Genomic DNA, 15,294 nt, shown 5'->3' on the forward strand with positions numbered 1-15,294 from the left:
AGTGTTTCTATCGTGTGGTATCGTTGCAGATCCCACCACGGGCGGCCATGCGGACACAATGTGCGTGAACTACTGCAGTGTTTTGGTGCAGTTTGTACGTCTGTGTGAACTGCTGCAGTGTTTGGTGCAATTTGTACGTCTGTGCGTGAACTACTTCAGTGTTACGGTGCGGTTTATACGGCTGTGTGAACTACTTCAGTGTTTTGGTGCGGTTTGTACGGCTGTGCGTGAACTATTTCAGTGTTTTCGTGCAGTTTGTACATCTGCGTGAACTACTTCAATGTTTTCGTGCGGTTTGTACGGCTGTGCGTGAACTACTTCAGTGTTTTCGTGCAGTTTGTACATCTGCGTGAACTACTTCAGTATTTTGGTACACTTTGTACGCCTGTGCGTGAACTGCTTCAGTGTTTTCGTGCAGTTTGTACATCTGCGTGAACTACTTCAGTATTTTGGTACACTTTGTACGCCTGTGCGTGAACTGCTTCAGTGTTTTCGTGCAACTTGTACGTACAGGCTTAACCATTTGCATTTGGAATAAGCAGCAATGACAGTGTACAGCAGAACAGCGAGCTGTGAAACTAGTTCACTGCAGCAGTCTTCACTGAAAGTCGATTGATGCTTGAAAATATCGCTGTTTGACAGTTTGAATTGAGCACTGTATCACAGAGCGTAGGTTGGGGGTCAGTAACCTGTGAAGTGAAGGAAACGGGACTTGCAGGCCAGGAGTAGTGGGAACTTCTCTGTGTTATTTGAACCGAATACGGCATTTCCCATTTATTGTTACTGTTATTTTACGCCACGTTATGGGGAACGAAGATAGCTCAGTCGGTATAGCGACAGGCTTCGGGCTGGACAGCCGGGGTTCAGTTCCTGCCAAGGGCTAGAAATTTTTTCTACTCCACAGCGTGCAGACCGGCTCTGGGGCACACACAGCTCCCCTTATCAGTGGGTACCGGGGTCTGTTTCACCGGAGGTAAGGCGGCCGTGGCATGAAGTCGCCCACTCACCTCCATTCACTGTCCCATACTTCTTCATGGCATAGTGCTTAATTGCTTAATTAATTAAGCACAGCGACAGATTTACTTTTTGCAGGGTGTCGTGCCCGTGAGTCAAGATTAAGTCATGCCCATAAGGCTCATCACGTAAAAGCTTCATGGAAAATACAGTAGCTTTTAAATGAAATGAAATTGAGTTCTGCTTTAACGTCTTTCGCAAGGCGTGTACTATTACCAGACTGGGAGCTTTTGTAGGTCTCCGCTGCAGTTATCATCATTAATATTATTTCGAATAGAATATCTGATTGGCTCAGTCCCAGACAGGTGCAGGGTTTTTCTTATTTCCACCACGACTGCGCACCTCCCTATCCAGTGTGTATCGAGGATAATTTTCCCGGAATAAAGCAGCCGGAGCGCGAATCTCAACTCACTTTCGTATAGATCCAAGGCTGAGACTGCTTCTGTGGCTTTATCTTAATGCACCTAGACGCTTTCATGATGTAATGCTTCGAAACAGGAAAACTATAATTATTGGAGGCACGTGGTAGCGTAGTTGGTTGAGGCACTATGCTACAAGCCGGAAGGTCGCGGGTTCAAGTCCCGATGAGATCATGGGATTTCTTTCAGTTGACCTAATCCTTTCAGCCGCACTATGGCCCTGGGGTCGACTCAGCCTCTAACAGAAATGAGTACCATGAATTAATTAAATAATTTTCGTGGGGAGTAAATCGCGGCCGGCGCGTAAGGCTGACAACCTTACCCCCATCTGTGAGCCAGTTGTCTAGATAATGTGGGACCCTCAACGTGTCACAGCCCCTATGGGCCTTAACGGCCTGTTACAGGGATAGATTTATTTTTTACTTTGTTATTATTATTATTATTATTAGTAGTAGTAGTAGTAGTAGTAGTAGTAGTAGTAGTAGTAGTAGTAGTAGCAGTAGCAGTGCCGATCACATTGGCTGCGCGTTCTAAGGCATGAACTGTCTTCGCTTGCTCTAACGCTGGGATGGTGGGTTGGAATCCCGCTCGAGGCATAATGTCTTTGTGCGTTTATTCTGTGTTTGTGTCGTTCTGTGTGTAGGTAGTGGCCTTCCGACGGGCTGATCCCCCGTCCAAGGAGTCCTGCCGAGTGTGTAAAAAGATTAAGAAACCGAGAAAGCGGCCAGGGTCCACTTAGGGCTGTAGAGCCATAGATAGTAGTCGAAGCAGCAACAGTAGGAATTCGTACGTGTCAGTTGAGGCACAAAAACCCGAAGAGTTGATGAATTATAAATCCCTAATGACTTTGTTGTGTAGTGCTTCGATTTTTTTTTCCGATTGAATTAGAATTTGCTTGCAGACCTTAAAATATAAATCTGATAAATGGAAAACCAGTCGAAGTTTCGATAGAACGGGCTTCCCACATGGTTGGTACCTCTCATTTTGTTATTTACCTCGGCGATGGATACAAATTCAACTGTTTATGGGTTAAGATTTTCAGCCGCTCCCCTTACGTGCAGTACTGTCGTCGCCGAGGGATGCTAGAACACTACGTCGTGGGTAGTATCACAATTGTAGTTGTATCCATGAACAGGAGGCGAGTCAAATGTTGCGGTCAGTATGGATCGATTATTGGGGGAGGGGGCAACATTTGGTTGCTCCAAGCACTCACACCACTACTGGGTCCTTTGTTTTCAGTGCGGTCATTCAAAAGGGCCCCGTCCTCAGTGCTAGATCCAGAACCTGTTGATACATATCGGCGCAAACCGTGCAGGGCCGAAAATCGTCATTGTGACCCCCGTTCCAAAACTGGGAAGTGACGTAGTGTTTGTTGGGAGGATTCCAACTGCGCATCATATTTTCTGCATATAACATATCCCAGAGGCTGTTAATCTTGCAGTAAATGCTGTTGCACATCAACACTCTTGTTACCAGTCTGTACTGTTTCCTGAACAAGGACAGTACCTCGTGTTCGGTTTCGGATTTTGGCCCGGAGACAGTCTACTAAATTAAGGTTTCCTTTTTTGGTCTACCTAAGCGCCTCCAGGCTTAGGAAACTTTCCAGGCCACGCGGTAGCGTAGTTGGCTGATGCACTACGCTACAAGCCGGAAGGTCGCGGTTTCGATTCAAGATGAGGTCATTAGATTTTTCAATTGATCTAATTCTTTCAGCCTTACTATGGCCTTAGGATCCACCCAACCTCTAACAGAAATGAGTACCAGGAATTTTTGGGGAAAAAAAAAGCGGCCGGCGCGTAAGGCTGACAACCTCACCGCCATCTGTGAGCCGATTGTCTAGAGAAAATATTATGAGCCTCGACGTCTCACAATCCTATGTGCCTTCGCGGCCTGTTACAGGAATAGCTTTGCCTTCTGTAAGCGCCTCCGGGCAAATGGTGAGATGTGCCCGAAGTTAGGCAACGGCTGCTTCTCTTCACGTCCTCTTTTACTAATCATTCTATCATACGAAGCTGTATAGTCTAATCTATTTGAAATAACGAAAGCAATAAGAAGGGGTGTTAGTAAGGCCCCAGCATTGCGATAGCAGTATTTTCCAGGATTCCTGATCCAAAATTTAGTAATTAATACTCTGCTGTGTGTGCAGCTGGAATGCTGGTACATATCGAGATAAAATAATGGAAAATCTAAGAAACTGAGAAATAGAATTTGTGTTGACTACATTGAAAGATCTTCAGTTGGCAACACTGAATGTTCTTCCGTTTGTTTACAATCTGTAGTGCTTGTGTAAGTGCATTAGTGATTATATTGACTGACGGACCATGTGAAAAATCGGAACATGGGAGATTTGATCGATTTTGAAAGAGGACAGATCATTTGTGCTCGTTTAGCTGGAATATCTGTGACGAAAACTGCCACATTAGTCAGCATATCGAGACCGACAGTTTCTACGTGACACATCATGGGAAGACAACATCAGCGAAGAGGAAGGGTGGGCAAAAATCAACACTGACAAAGAAATCGTCATACATCGAGAAGGGTTCTTTCCTAAAATCACAGAACTTCTGCAGCACAGCTGAACTGAATATTCATCTTGAAGACCCTGTTTCCACAGAAACTGTCCGACTCGAGCTTCACAAATCCAACATCCTCGGTAGGGCTGGAGTTGCTGGCAGTAATACCCAGATACGTAAACGATAATGTCAGGAGCATAAATCCTGGAAACGCGGTCATATGAATCGTCCTTCACGCAGTTCCCTACATCAGGAAAGTTTACGTTTGAAGGACACCCAAGGAAGCCTACAATTCGGAATGCATTTCTGGTTTCAGCAGTGAAACACAAGGCAGTTCTGTGATGGTTTGTGCAGCAGTGTCTTGATGCAGTTTCTGTTGGTTCCATTATTACCCTTCATGGCAAATTACTGCAAGGGAGTAGGAGGACATGTTGGGTAATTAGGTGCATCCCAGGAACCAGACGTTATTTCCGAACAACGATGCAGTTTTCCAAGACGAAAATGCCACGTCCACACAGCTGGAAGTATTCAGTCACGGTTTGAAGAACGTGAAGGTGAATTTCATCATCTTCCCTGGTCAGTAGATCGCCAGGTTTCAACATCATTGAACCACTCTGGTCAGTTTTGGAGACGAGAGTAGGGAACAGATTCCAACCTCCAACATCTCTGAAGTCACTTGATTATGTTCTTCAAGAAGAGTGGTACAAAATTCCGCTGGAGACTGTTCGAAACTTGTACGAGTCCATACCAAGAATGGTTACGGGTGTGTTGAAGACAAAAGGTAGTCCATATTAATAAAGAAATGTGTACTGTGCCTGTAGTGTTTCCATTACTTTGGGCAACCCCTGTATATTTCTGCACTTTGAGAATCACAGTGATATTCTACCGAACGAATTGCCTAAGACGATTAGAAATAGTAACCTTGCTGCGTGTTTCATCTAATCGGGGCAAACAAACAAGAACCTCACGTAGCAAGTGAACTGTGTCTCTCAGCATTTTAGGTATACTTTCCGGAAGTGACATCAGATTCCTGCATGGTGGCGTAGTAGGGTCTGGATGATGACATGTGCAGCTTGTGACTGAAATCGGTTTCTTGTTTTGTTTTGCAGGTGTCCAAAGTGAAGGTTCAGGAGTGTAACGTGTACAAGACGTGCTGGGACTGTCTTGGTGCTAAGGACCCATACTGTGGCTGGTGCTCGCTGGAAAATAAGTATGAACATATCAGTAGTGTGCTTTCTTTACGAATTTATTTTGTATAGTGTTACCATGTAGTAGCGTAGTTGCTTGAGGCATTATGTTACAAGCTGGAAGGTCGCGGGTTCGGTACCCGATGAGGTCATTAGATTTTTCAATTGACCTAATCCTTCTAGCCGCACTGTGGCCCTGGGGTCGACTTAGCCTCTAACAGAGATGTCCGACTGGAGAGTAAGGCTTACATTCTCACCGCCATCTGTGAGCCGATTGTTTATAAAATGTGGGAACCTCGACGTCTCGCCACCCTGTGGGCCTTTCGCGGCCTGTTACAGCGATAGTTTTGACTCTCTCTCTCTCTCTCTCTCTCACCACGTACTACATACATTCCCCAAACTATGCTTAGAGGTCAGACCTGGCTGTGAAATTCAGTGCATGACAAAACTCAGTCGTGGAGTGGCACCCTCAGTAACTTGCGATGTTCATTCCTCCCTTTCGTGGCATTCCAGGTGCCGTCATGGGGTGTGGATTGGTGGAGTTATTTACATAAGGAAACTTAATTAAAACCGAAGCTCAGTCAGTATAGTGACCAGACTACGGAATGGACAACGAGGAATTGGGCTTCGTTTCGCAGGAGGGGCAAGAGACTTTCTCATTTTGCCTAAGGTCCGTGCTGTCCCTGGGGCCCCACCCATTCCTCAGTTCAGTAGGTATGATGGATGCCGGGGGCTCTTTCCTCGGAGGGACATGACGCTGACCGCTCCCATATGGTGCCTAGGTTAAGAATTTTTCTTCGTTGCGTGGTGCTTAACTGATTAAGCCCATGGATTAACTTCATTAAGACTGAAAGAAAAGAGAGACATTGCTTTGGTATTCCTTATGAGCCCATATGTTTAGTTTGCAGTCGATGATGGTTCCTCTGCGAATACCAAACTCTTAATGTCGCTCTCAGACGATGTGTCTTCGTTGTAACCGGCGGGGAACAGTGGATTATTATTCTGGGGCTTAAAATTATATTCCTTGACGCTTCGCCATTGGGCAGGTCTTTACAAGGCCGCGCGTGTTTGAGCCTGTGGGTTAAGTGTGAGACTTGACAAGAAATGGGTGCAGTTGCATTGTAAGAGAAGGGAATAGTGAGCTTTTGTTTGGCTAACCCATACACATCGGACAGTCATGATCTCAGATGGTGGACTTACACAGAATGCACTCTGCGGTCTGTTGAGAATGGTCACATCTAAACGCCTACAGTGCAAGAGAGTATACTGTGACATGCAGACCCATTGCTAGGGAACGCGCCGGTAAACAAGCCCGCTACAAGTTCGCAACCAACAATAGAGTAGACTCATTTCTAGGCTGCGCCCACAATACACACATGCAACAATAGAACCGGTGTTGGAAGTGGTGTTTTCTATATGGGTTCGCATATATCCATTGCTAGGCAACGGATGTGTTGTCTGTCGTGTGTTCCGACCTGAGGCTATAAAACGAGAAGCCAACAATAACTGACAGCTCAGTTGAGGGAAGGGAAGTGGCTGGTTTGCTGAGTGAGAGAGTTGAGTTCGCTAGGAAGTCAGAATAGTTCCCGTCAAGTGTCCTGTCGAAAAAAGATGACGGTGTGTCGGATAGTGATTTATGAACAACCGGTGAATATACATTTTCTTATGGATAGGGGAGTGAGAACCATGAATTAGGTACAGGTTTTTTTTGTACATAACAGAATCATATGAGCAGTTAAGAGGGTAGAGTTTGTTAGTGATAGGATGTCATGTATAATACCAAGAGGTCGCTGGTGTGGTATCATCGTTCTGAATGTTCATGCCCCAACAGAAGATAAAATTGACGATATAAAAGACAGGTTCTACGAGGAACTAGAACAGGTATTTGATAAATTCCCGAAGTACCCTATGAAAATTTTGTTAGGAGATTTCAATGCCGAAGTAGGGACGGAAGACATTTTCAAACCAAATGATTGGAAATGAGAGTTTGCATGAAATTAGTAATGATAATGGAGTTAGAGTAGTAAACTTGCCACTTCCAAAAATCTTACTGTCAAAAGTACATTGTTCCCACATCGTAACATTTGTAAATTTACTTGGAAATCTCCTGATGGGAACATACACAATCAAAGCTACCATATTTTGATAGAGAGGAGACGACATTCAAGTGTACTTGATGTCCGATCGTTCAGGGCAGCAGATTGTGATACTGACCACTACCTGGTGGTGGCAAGATAGAGAAAGACTGATAGTGAGTAAACAAACAACACACAGAGTTCATATGAAGAAGTTCAATCTCAAGAAATTAAATGAGGTAGAGAGTAAAGAGCAGTATCGTGTTGAAATCTCAAATAGGTTCAATGCTTCGGAAAACTTAGACACTGAGGTGGATATTAATAGAATTTGGGGAACGATTAGAGAGAATTTGAAAATTTGAACCAAAGCAACATAGCGGGCCACAAACACATACAGGACAACACCAAAGAACCCTCTTCTCGAGAACAAGGGGGCACACAAGAGGGACGACACGAACCCCCTTGGTTTACGAATTCCAGTTGAATCTTAACAGACTGTCAAAAAATATTTTAATGTATTGGAACAGCCGCTGTAGTTGTAAAGAATTTACAGCCAATTGTATATTATTTATATTGTATGTATGTATTTCAACTTTTAGAACATGTACTGTAATGGTGGCTTCTGATAATTGATGTAAAGATGTCCCTCTGAAGATGGTCTCTGAGGACCGAAACATGTAAGGGCGTAAATAATTGAAATAAGAAACCCATAACCAGTCACACAGGAGGGAACAGTTTAACTTTTTTCATAATATTAGTGTGACGGACCAGAATGAAACTAATCAGATTTACAAAAAACTATATTGTTCAGATAACCTCCTGTCCAATGGATACCGGAGGCTCTTTCCCCGGGGATGAAGTGGTAGGGTAGTGAAGCTGATCACTCACCTCCAGCTGTTGACGAGGTCAAGGAAACGTGGATCTATACATCCACTCCCCCATACACCTTCACGGCGTGTGTAATTAGTTAAGTAGAGGGAGGCCGTGGAAGGAAGGTGTCAAGGCCAAATTTGAGGGACAGTTCCAGCTTTTGCGTTGGGGGACTACAGATATCCACGTAGCAGGGCCCCTGACGTATATTTAGGTCTGGCGCCGCCCAGACGTTCGGTTTGTTATTGTTACTCTTGAAATTTTCTCATCAAGGGAAGGTTGAACATTGCAGTGACTGGTGCGGTTGAGTGGGTAGCACTGTGGCTTTGTGTTCAGGAGGGTCCGCATTCTAGTCCATGTGCACAGTCTCTTCGCCGAAACAGTGTGACCGATTCGTACCACGTTTGTTCCCAGTGGCCCTATATTGGGCCCAGGCCTCTTCTTCAGTGGGTGGGACTCCTTGGACGGGGGATCAGCCCGTCGCAAGGCCGCTACCTACACACGGAACAACACAAACACAGAGCAGACGCACACAGACATCCATACTTTGAGTGGAATTCGAACCCACGAGCCCTTAGACCACCGTGAACGGCTTCTCATTGATCATTTTATCCCTTATTGAGGTCTTTGTAAGCGATTTAGAAGAGTGTCGTTATGGAACTGATCAATCATGAATTTTTAATTGTTAGTAGATCCTGTATATTACATAGCAGTGTAATAGTGGTGTTTCGCCATTGAAAATTAAGTTCCATAATAGAGCCGGAATCCTTTTTGCAGAATACTGCACTGTTAACCTGCTACATTATATTTCAGGGTAATGTGAAAATGGGAAGAGAAGCAATTACCCCGAAGCAAAACAAATTGTGAATTCATAGAATAAAATTGTCTTGTTTTCACGAACCCTAGATTATCGGAACATTGTAATTTGCAAAGTTATTATGCACCAAGAGATTCGAGGTCACGTTTTGACTTGCGTTTTCCGAAGCGGTTGTAGTCCTACGGACAGCGTTGTTTTAGCTTTCGGATTGTTTGTACAGACCGCAATTCCTGTTCTGTGCAGGTGTCCCCCGCTCCTCCCACTGTGCTCTGCTGCATTCTTGGTGACGTCAAAATTGAAAGGCGAATGACACTCATATTTTTCTGGGTGATCACCTTTCGCACATCCCCTTAATGTTCAGAGTGTCATGGGAATGTGACTGCATGTGAGAACTGTTGCTGCTGAATTTTGTCTTCAGGAATGTGGAGACGGCATGCTCTTCCTTCCAGACGTCGATATCCGACTACAAGTTTGCACGGTGTCACGAACCAGAACTCCACACTCTGAACTGTTGCCTCCGTGAAACTCCCTAAACTTTTTATTTTTATATATATATTCTTTAGTGGGGTGAGACTTGAGTTCACTTGGTACTGCGTCCACTTCTGGCCTACTGTACCAGCCCCAGATAATAGGTGAGGGTGATTGTGGAGCAATTTGAGTAATGAAGATTGACGTGGGAAACCGAAGTACTCTGAGAAAACCTGCTCCAGCGTCACTTTGTCCACCGACCAGACCCGGGATCGAACCCGGACCGCCGCGGTGGGAAGCCAGCGACTAACCGCTTGAGCTATGGCACGGCCAACCTCTAAACTTAACGCCAATCTCGAAGGAAAAACTGCCTCCACATGTTTATCCGAAAGTTCAATATCCTACAAGACAGTGCGGTGTCAGAGCCCAGAAGACAAAGTGAGGATCCTCAGAGCTTACACTCGATCTTCTGCTTATCGGAAGTGAAGTAATTGGATCCATATGATGAGTGGATAGGGAGCCGGTATAGCGACTGGCTACAAGCTGGAACTACCGAGGTTCGGATTTTGAGTCCCGGTAAGGGTAAGAATTTTCTCATCCAGACCTCCTAATCAGTGGGTACTGGGGTCTCTTTCCCCGGGAGTAAAGCAGCCCTGGCGTGAAGCTGGACATTCACTTCCAGATAGTGCCGAGGTCTAGAAAATGTGGATCTTTGTATACATTCATTCCCCCATACGGCTTCATGGCGTAGTGCTTAATTAGTTAATCACAAGGACAACTTTACCTTACCTTTTACGATGACTGGATATGACCTCGCGACCAGTATGCGATTCCGGGCGTAGCGAGAGGCTTGTATCTTCATCTCCTTTCCAAGACCGGCTCTGATGTCCACCGAGCTACCGTCTGATTTGCTTGGAAGTGGAGTTTTTGACCACCGACCTCGTTACGACAAGTGACGTACGGACCCGCGGGCCTCATGCCGCGTCAGTTTTACGTGCAGCCCGCGAGTAAATTCCGCTAGCCAGAAAGCTAAGAATATTGCGTGTAAATGAATGAATCCGAAATATTTTGAAGCAGCAAATGCACGCTACTTGAATTAGAAACATTTACATCTGAACCCCAGAGTTACTGTCATATACAAGTGTAATGGAATATATGTTATGTTGGCGATAAAACGTGAAATAAATATCCCGTTAATACAGTAAGATCAGGTGGCTCGGCAGCGCTTATCGTCCTAACACGTAAGCACTTCTTAATTTGCCGATTTCGGGCTTTATTTCTTTTGGCTGCCAGCCTGAATTCTATTTCCTTTGTTGAGATGAAGTGAGATAACGTTAATTTGATTGAGTGTTGGATTTGACAAACCATAAAAATGTAAATGTATCCCTGTAACAGGCCGTGGATGCCCATAGGGTCGTGAAACGTCGAGGCTTCCCACATTTTCTCTGGACAGTCTGCTCACAGATGGCGGTGAGATTGTCTATCTTACGTTCCGGCCGCTCTTTACCTCCAGAAAGATTCTTTGTACTCATTCCTGTTAGAGGCTGAGCCCACCCCAAGGCCAAGTGCGGCTGGAAGGATGAGGTCAATTGGGAATGGAACCTGCGACCTTCCAGCTTGTAGAATAGTGCCTCAACCAGCTACAGTATCGCGTACCCCCTTTTTGACTGTCGAGATGTTGGTTTAAAAGTAGGATCTACATTTTCAGTAGTGTCCGGAATGTAGCGCCGTTTCTCTTTCCGTAGACGAGTATCTGCGTATTAAAGCTTTTTAAAATAAAGTAAACAACAGATAAAGTTAGAAATGAAGTCTGGAAATGATTTGGCTGTGTCGCGCATACACATGATTCAATATCTCAGTTCAGAAATATTAGAGACGCCGGTCACGGTAGCCGAGCGGTCTAAGGCATGTACTGTCTTCGCTCGCTTGGAAACCTGGATCGTGGGTTCGAATCCCACTCAGGACATGGATGTTTTGTGTGTGTGTGTTTTTCTGTGTTTGTGTACAGGTAGAGGCCTTGCGACGAGCTGATCACCCGCCCAAGGAGTCCTACCGAATGTGTAAGATCTAGAAAAACCGAAGTGAACGGAGAAGTTCATGGAGGTAGGCCTAGGCCCAAATGAGGGCTGTAGCGCCAATGAAAAAAATATTAGAGACTGTATTAATTAAATGTTAAGTCCCTGTGCTTAATTAGTTAAGCACTGTGCCATGAAGACATGTGGGCAGTGGATGTATAGCTCACCTTTCTTGACCTCGGCACTAGATGAAAGTTAGTGGCCAGCTTCACGCCCCGGGCGCTTTACCCCCGGGGGGAAGATCTCCTAGTACCCATTGGATAGGAGGCCAGTGGGCCCCAGAGTCGGTCGGGACTCTGTAGGGAAGAGAAAGATCTTGCACTTTCGGGAATCTAATCCGGGCCGCCTAGCCCGTAGCCCGTCGCTATACGGACTGAGCTGTCCCGACTTGTAACGATATTCATTGAGTTTTGTAAGAAAATGGAAGTCGAATATTATTTTCTTCATCGCCAGTTTATTGATTTATGTAGCGGTATGGAACCTGAGTACACCTTGTTCTTAGCTTTGCAGAAGTTCTTTGGTTGAGTCGTGGTCTGATGGAAAAACGTATGTGTGACTTGAAGTTAGGAACTGAACTATCTGGAAGTCTCTGATGACGACTGGCTGTGCGACTTTGCGTCTTGCAGTGACACCACTCAACGCATGAGTGAAGTGTGTAGGCGTGCAAATAGCGAATCAACTTTCCATTGAAATGTTTCGACTGAATAACAGGGATCTAAAGGGTTCTGATGATGTATGACACTCGGGAGTACTGGGTTTTTGGACTTTGTCAATTGTTTCACATTCTGAAGAACACCGGACGATGGACAAAGTCCAATAACCCAGTAATCCATAATGGTGTAATTTATTTTCCCCCCCATGTTCAACAAATTTAAAGTCCGGCTATGGGTGGCTGATACAAGAATTTTGTGCCTGTGCTCAGCATCATGCATTGGAGGTGTCTGCGGGATTCAGATGCACGATGACTGTTGCACTTGATCATTCTCACGCTCCGGTAAAGGGCACTGGGTAGCCTTTGCTTAGAAAGCCTTGTGTATTCTAGATGTGATAGTAAAGAGAAGAACCAAAGACCTTGATGGGAATTGTGCCCAGGCTGCTGAGTCCCATAGCCTGTATTGACAGAACAACAGATCTGTGGACGCCTTTGAATTCTTAGAATCAGTTCATGAATATACTTTGTGGAAAATAGAATGAAATATCTGTTGTATTCCCGTGGAGCCAGCAATCCTTACAGTGCTACTAGCTGGCAGAATTTCCTGCTTTATTAAGGGAAGTCCTTATGCCAGTTTGATCTACCATGCTTCCTTTGTTCTCCTTCTTGATCAATCAGTACCCCTGGCCTCTCCTACAGCTTTCTTCCACTCTTCCGTATTCAAGGCCTCGAAGTCCAAGCACAGATCCTTGGTGACGCCATCCAATTATCTTTTTCTCGGCCTGCCAGGTTTCCTCCTGCCCCCTCTCTTTCTTGAAGTTTTATTTATTTCTGAATCTGCAATTATCACTAATCATTGCATCGCATAGTTTGTTAAAAGTCATTGGGAATGTACCGGTTTGTATTCCTAGTGTCCCTGGTATGTTCTAGTAAAGTTTATTCCAGTTAAAATGGGCGAGGAAGATAAACAGATCAACATAAATAACAGCAAAAGATCGGAGCAAGATAACAGTCTTCTGAGGCCTAGTAGATGGTTACAGGCATTTCAGTGGAACATGCTGCCTTATTCTCATGGTCGAAGAATGAGAGCCGGCTTAGCACAGAGGGTTTAAAGCAGTGGGATGTGTAGTATGCAGCCTGTCGTGTAATCGCAGCCCCCGACTTAGCCTAGTGCATTTCTTTCACATATATTGGCCTCAAGTTCATGGTGATGTAACCATTCAACTAATTCAAAAAGCCAAACCATTGTGTAGAAGAAGTACTCCTAGTAAAAAAGTGCCCATGTTACAGAATTTATGGTAGAAGCTCGTTTGCTGCATGCCATATTAACACACACAACGAGTGCATTTCGATCAGATATAAACCCAGAAACGATCCCTGAAATTTAGTATTAACTTGAGGTTCGTGTATGTCTCAAAATAACAGATCTTGTTTAAATAAATAAATAAATCATGGACTAACAGATCTTGTTTACCTCTCTTCTTAATTAATACCATTTTTATTTCCAGGTGTAGTCTTAGGAGCGATTGTCAGGATGCGGCCAAAGACCCTCTCTACTGGATTTCATACAAGAGCGGTCGATGTACCACCATCACCACTGTTACTCCAAATGAGCTGCAGCGCACGACTGCAAGAACGGTGAGCATTCAGCCCTTTGAGATACTGTATGCATGTGTTTGGAACTGTTGCAGTCAGTACACAGTTTACAAAGGAATGGCTGTGACTGTTATCTACGTAATTTTAATGGTAATGACCCTGAACTGCAGCAGGTTGAAACTAGTGCCACATCCAGTATTTTGCAGACAGATGCTGTTTATTGCTGTTTTTAACATTCTAGAAGCCACAACTTTCCATTTTTTTTTATCTAGACCAGTAGTGTGTGAGGTCTCAATAAGGCTGTTACGTTACAAGCAATTGATTAAGAACAAAATTTATATACTCATTGTTCAGTTCCAGATAGAACTGTACGTGTTTCAGTTTATGCTTAATTTATGAGAAACATCGATAAAAGAGAATGGTCTGCAAATATATTTTATATGCGCGAGTAAGTTCTTTTTTTAATCTATGATTCATAAAGTGTTTCGAATGGAGACGGTTTGGAATACTCCACCTTAGCCCCGCAAGTCATAGAAGGTGACGAAAAGGAAATCCGGTGCCTGGGCATATAAATGGGCGACGTACGAGTATATACAGTGACCTGGTCCCCCAAGATGGGGGTGGATGCAAGGCTGACGACCTTGCTCCACAAAAAAAAATTGTTGCTAATCCAAAGGAAATTAAAACCGCATGATCTAATTCACGACAACATGGCAGACTTCATCTTTGTTCCCACTTTGGAGCGTAGGACTGATTTCTCAGTTTCAGTGATCATTTTTACAGACGGTAGGACTGCTTGGACGGGCTATCAGCACGTCGCAAGGTCTCTACCTAAACACAGGACAACACAAACACAGAATAAACGCATACACACACCACACATCCATGCCTTGTGTGGGATTCGAACCCACGATCCCAGCTTCCGAGCGAGCGAACGAAGACAGTACATGTCTTAGACTTCTCGGCTACCATGACCGTCTTGGCAAAGTAAATAAGGACATGAGAATAAACACATGGAATGTCTCATCATTTTACAGACCCAGAGAACTTAAAATGTTATTGGACCAACTAATATAATGTCGCGTATCGGGCTTATATCGCGACAAATAAATTCTCGACGTATTCGATGTAGCGAATTTTATTTCACATCCGCTCTCACAATCACCCAAATTACAATCTGACGATCACTGCTATCTGCAGTATCACAAATAGTACACTCCAAATGCCACAATACAACTGACTGGTTGCTGGCTAACTCGACGATAGGTCCAGGACTCGCTGACTGACTCAGTACAACTCTGCGGTAGCCACACTAGAACTGGCTGTGAATAGCCTTCGCTTCTCCCTATGTAGCCTCGATCGGACAATACGGGAAAACGGCCACGTAATAGGCACCCTTGTAGCCACGCTGTCCGGTTACGTCACCGCTGTTGATTCGCCTTGCATAGTTACCAGGTTACGGGGCTCGGCTATCTTCGGCTCCGCTCGGCTCTCTTCGGCTCCGCTCGTGACGTCACCGCGCATGGCTGCCAGGATGCGGGGTGATTACTCGCCTATTCCGCGAGCGTTACGTTACCGCTGAGGGGTGGGAGGGGTCAACATGTCACA

General features: G+C 44.8%; 1 protein-coding gene across 4 annotated transcripts in view; it reads left to right on the forward strand.

The window, feature by feature from the left end:
- Window positions 1-15,294, forward strand: part of LOC111867333 (plexin A3) — a 478,840-nt gene that overhangs the window by 353,592 nt on the left and 109,954 nt on the right. For all 4 annotated transcript variants that reach the window (XM_023857101.2, XM_023857095.2, XM_023857114.2 and 1 more), the window contains exons 5-6: window positions 5,056-5,156; window positions 13,599-13,728. In XM_023857101.2, the coding sequence (XP_023712869.1) occupies window positions 5,056-5,156; window positions 13,599-13,728 (231 nt within the window). The remainder of the gene's footprint in view (window positions 1-5,055; window positions 5,157-13,598; window positions 13,729-15,294) is intronic.

The sequence above is a fragment of the Cryptotermes secundus genome, unplaced genomic scaffold (assembly GCF_002891405.2).
Source record: "Cryptotermes secundus unplaced genomic scaffold, Csec_1.0 scaffold477, whole genome shotgun sequence".
NCBI lineage: Eukaryota > Metazoa > Arthropoda > Insecta > Blattodea > Kalotermitidae > Cryptotermes > Cryptotermes secundus.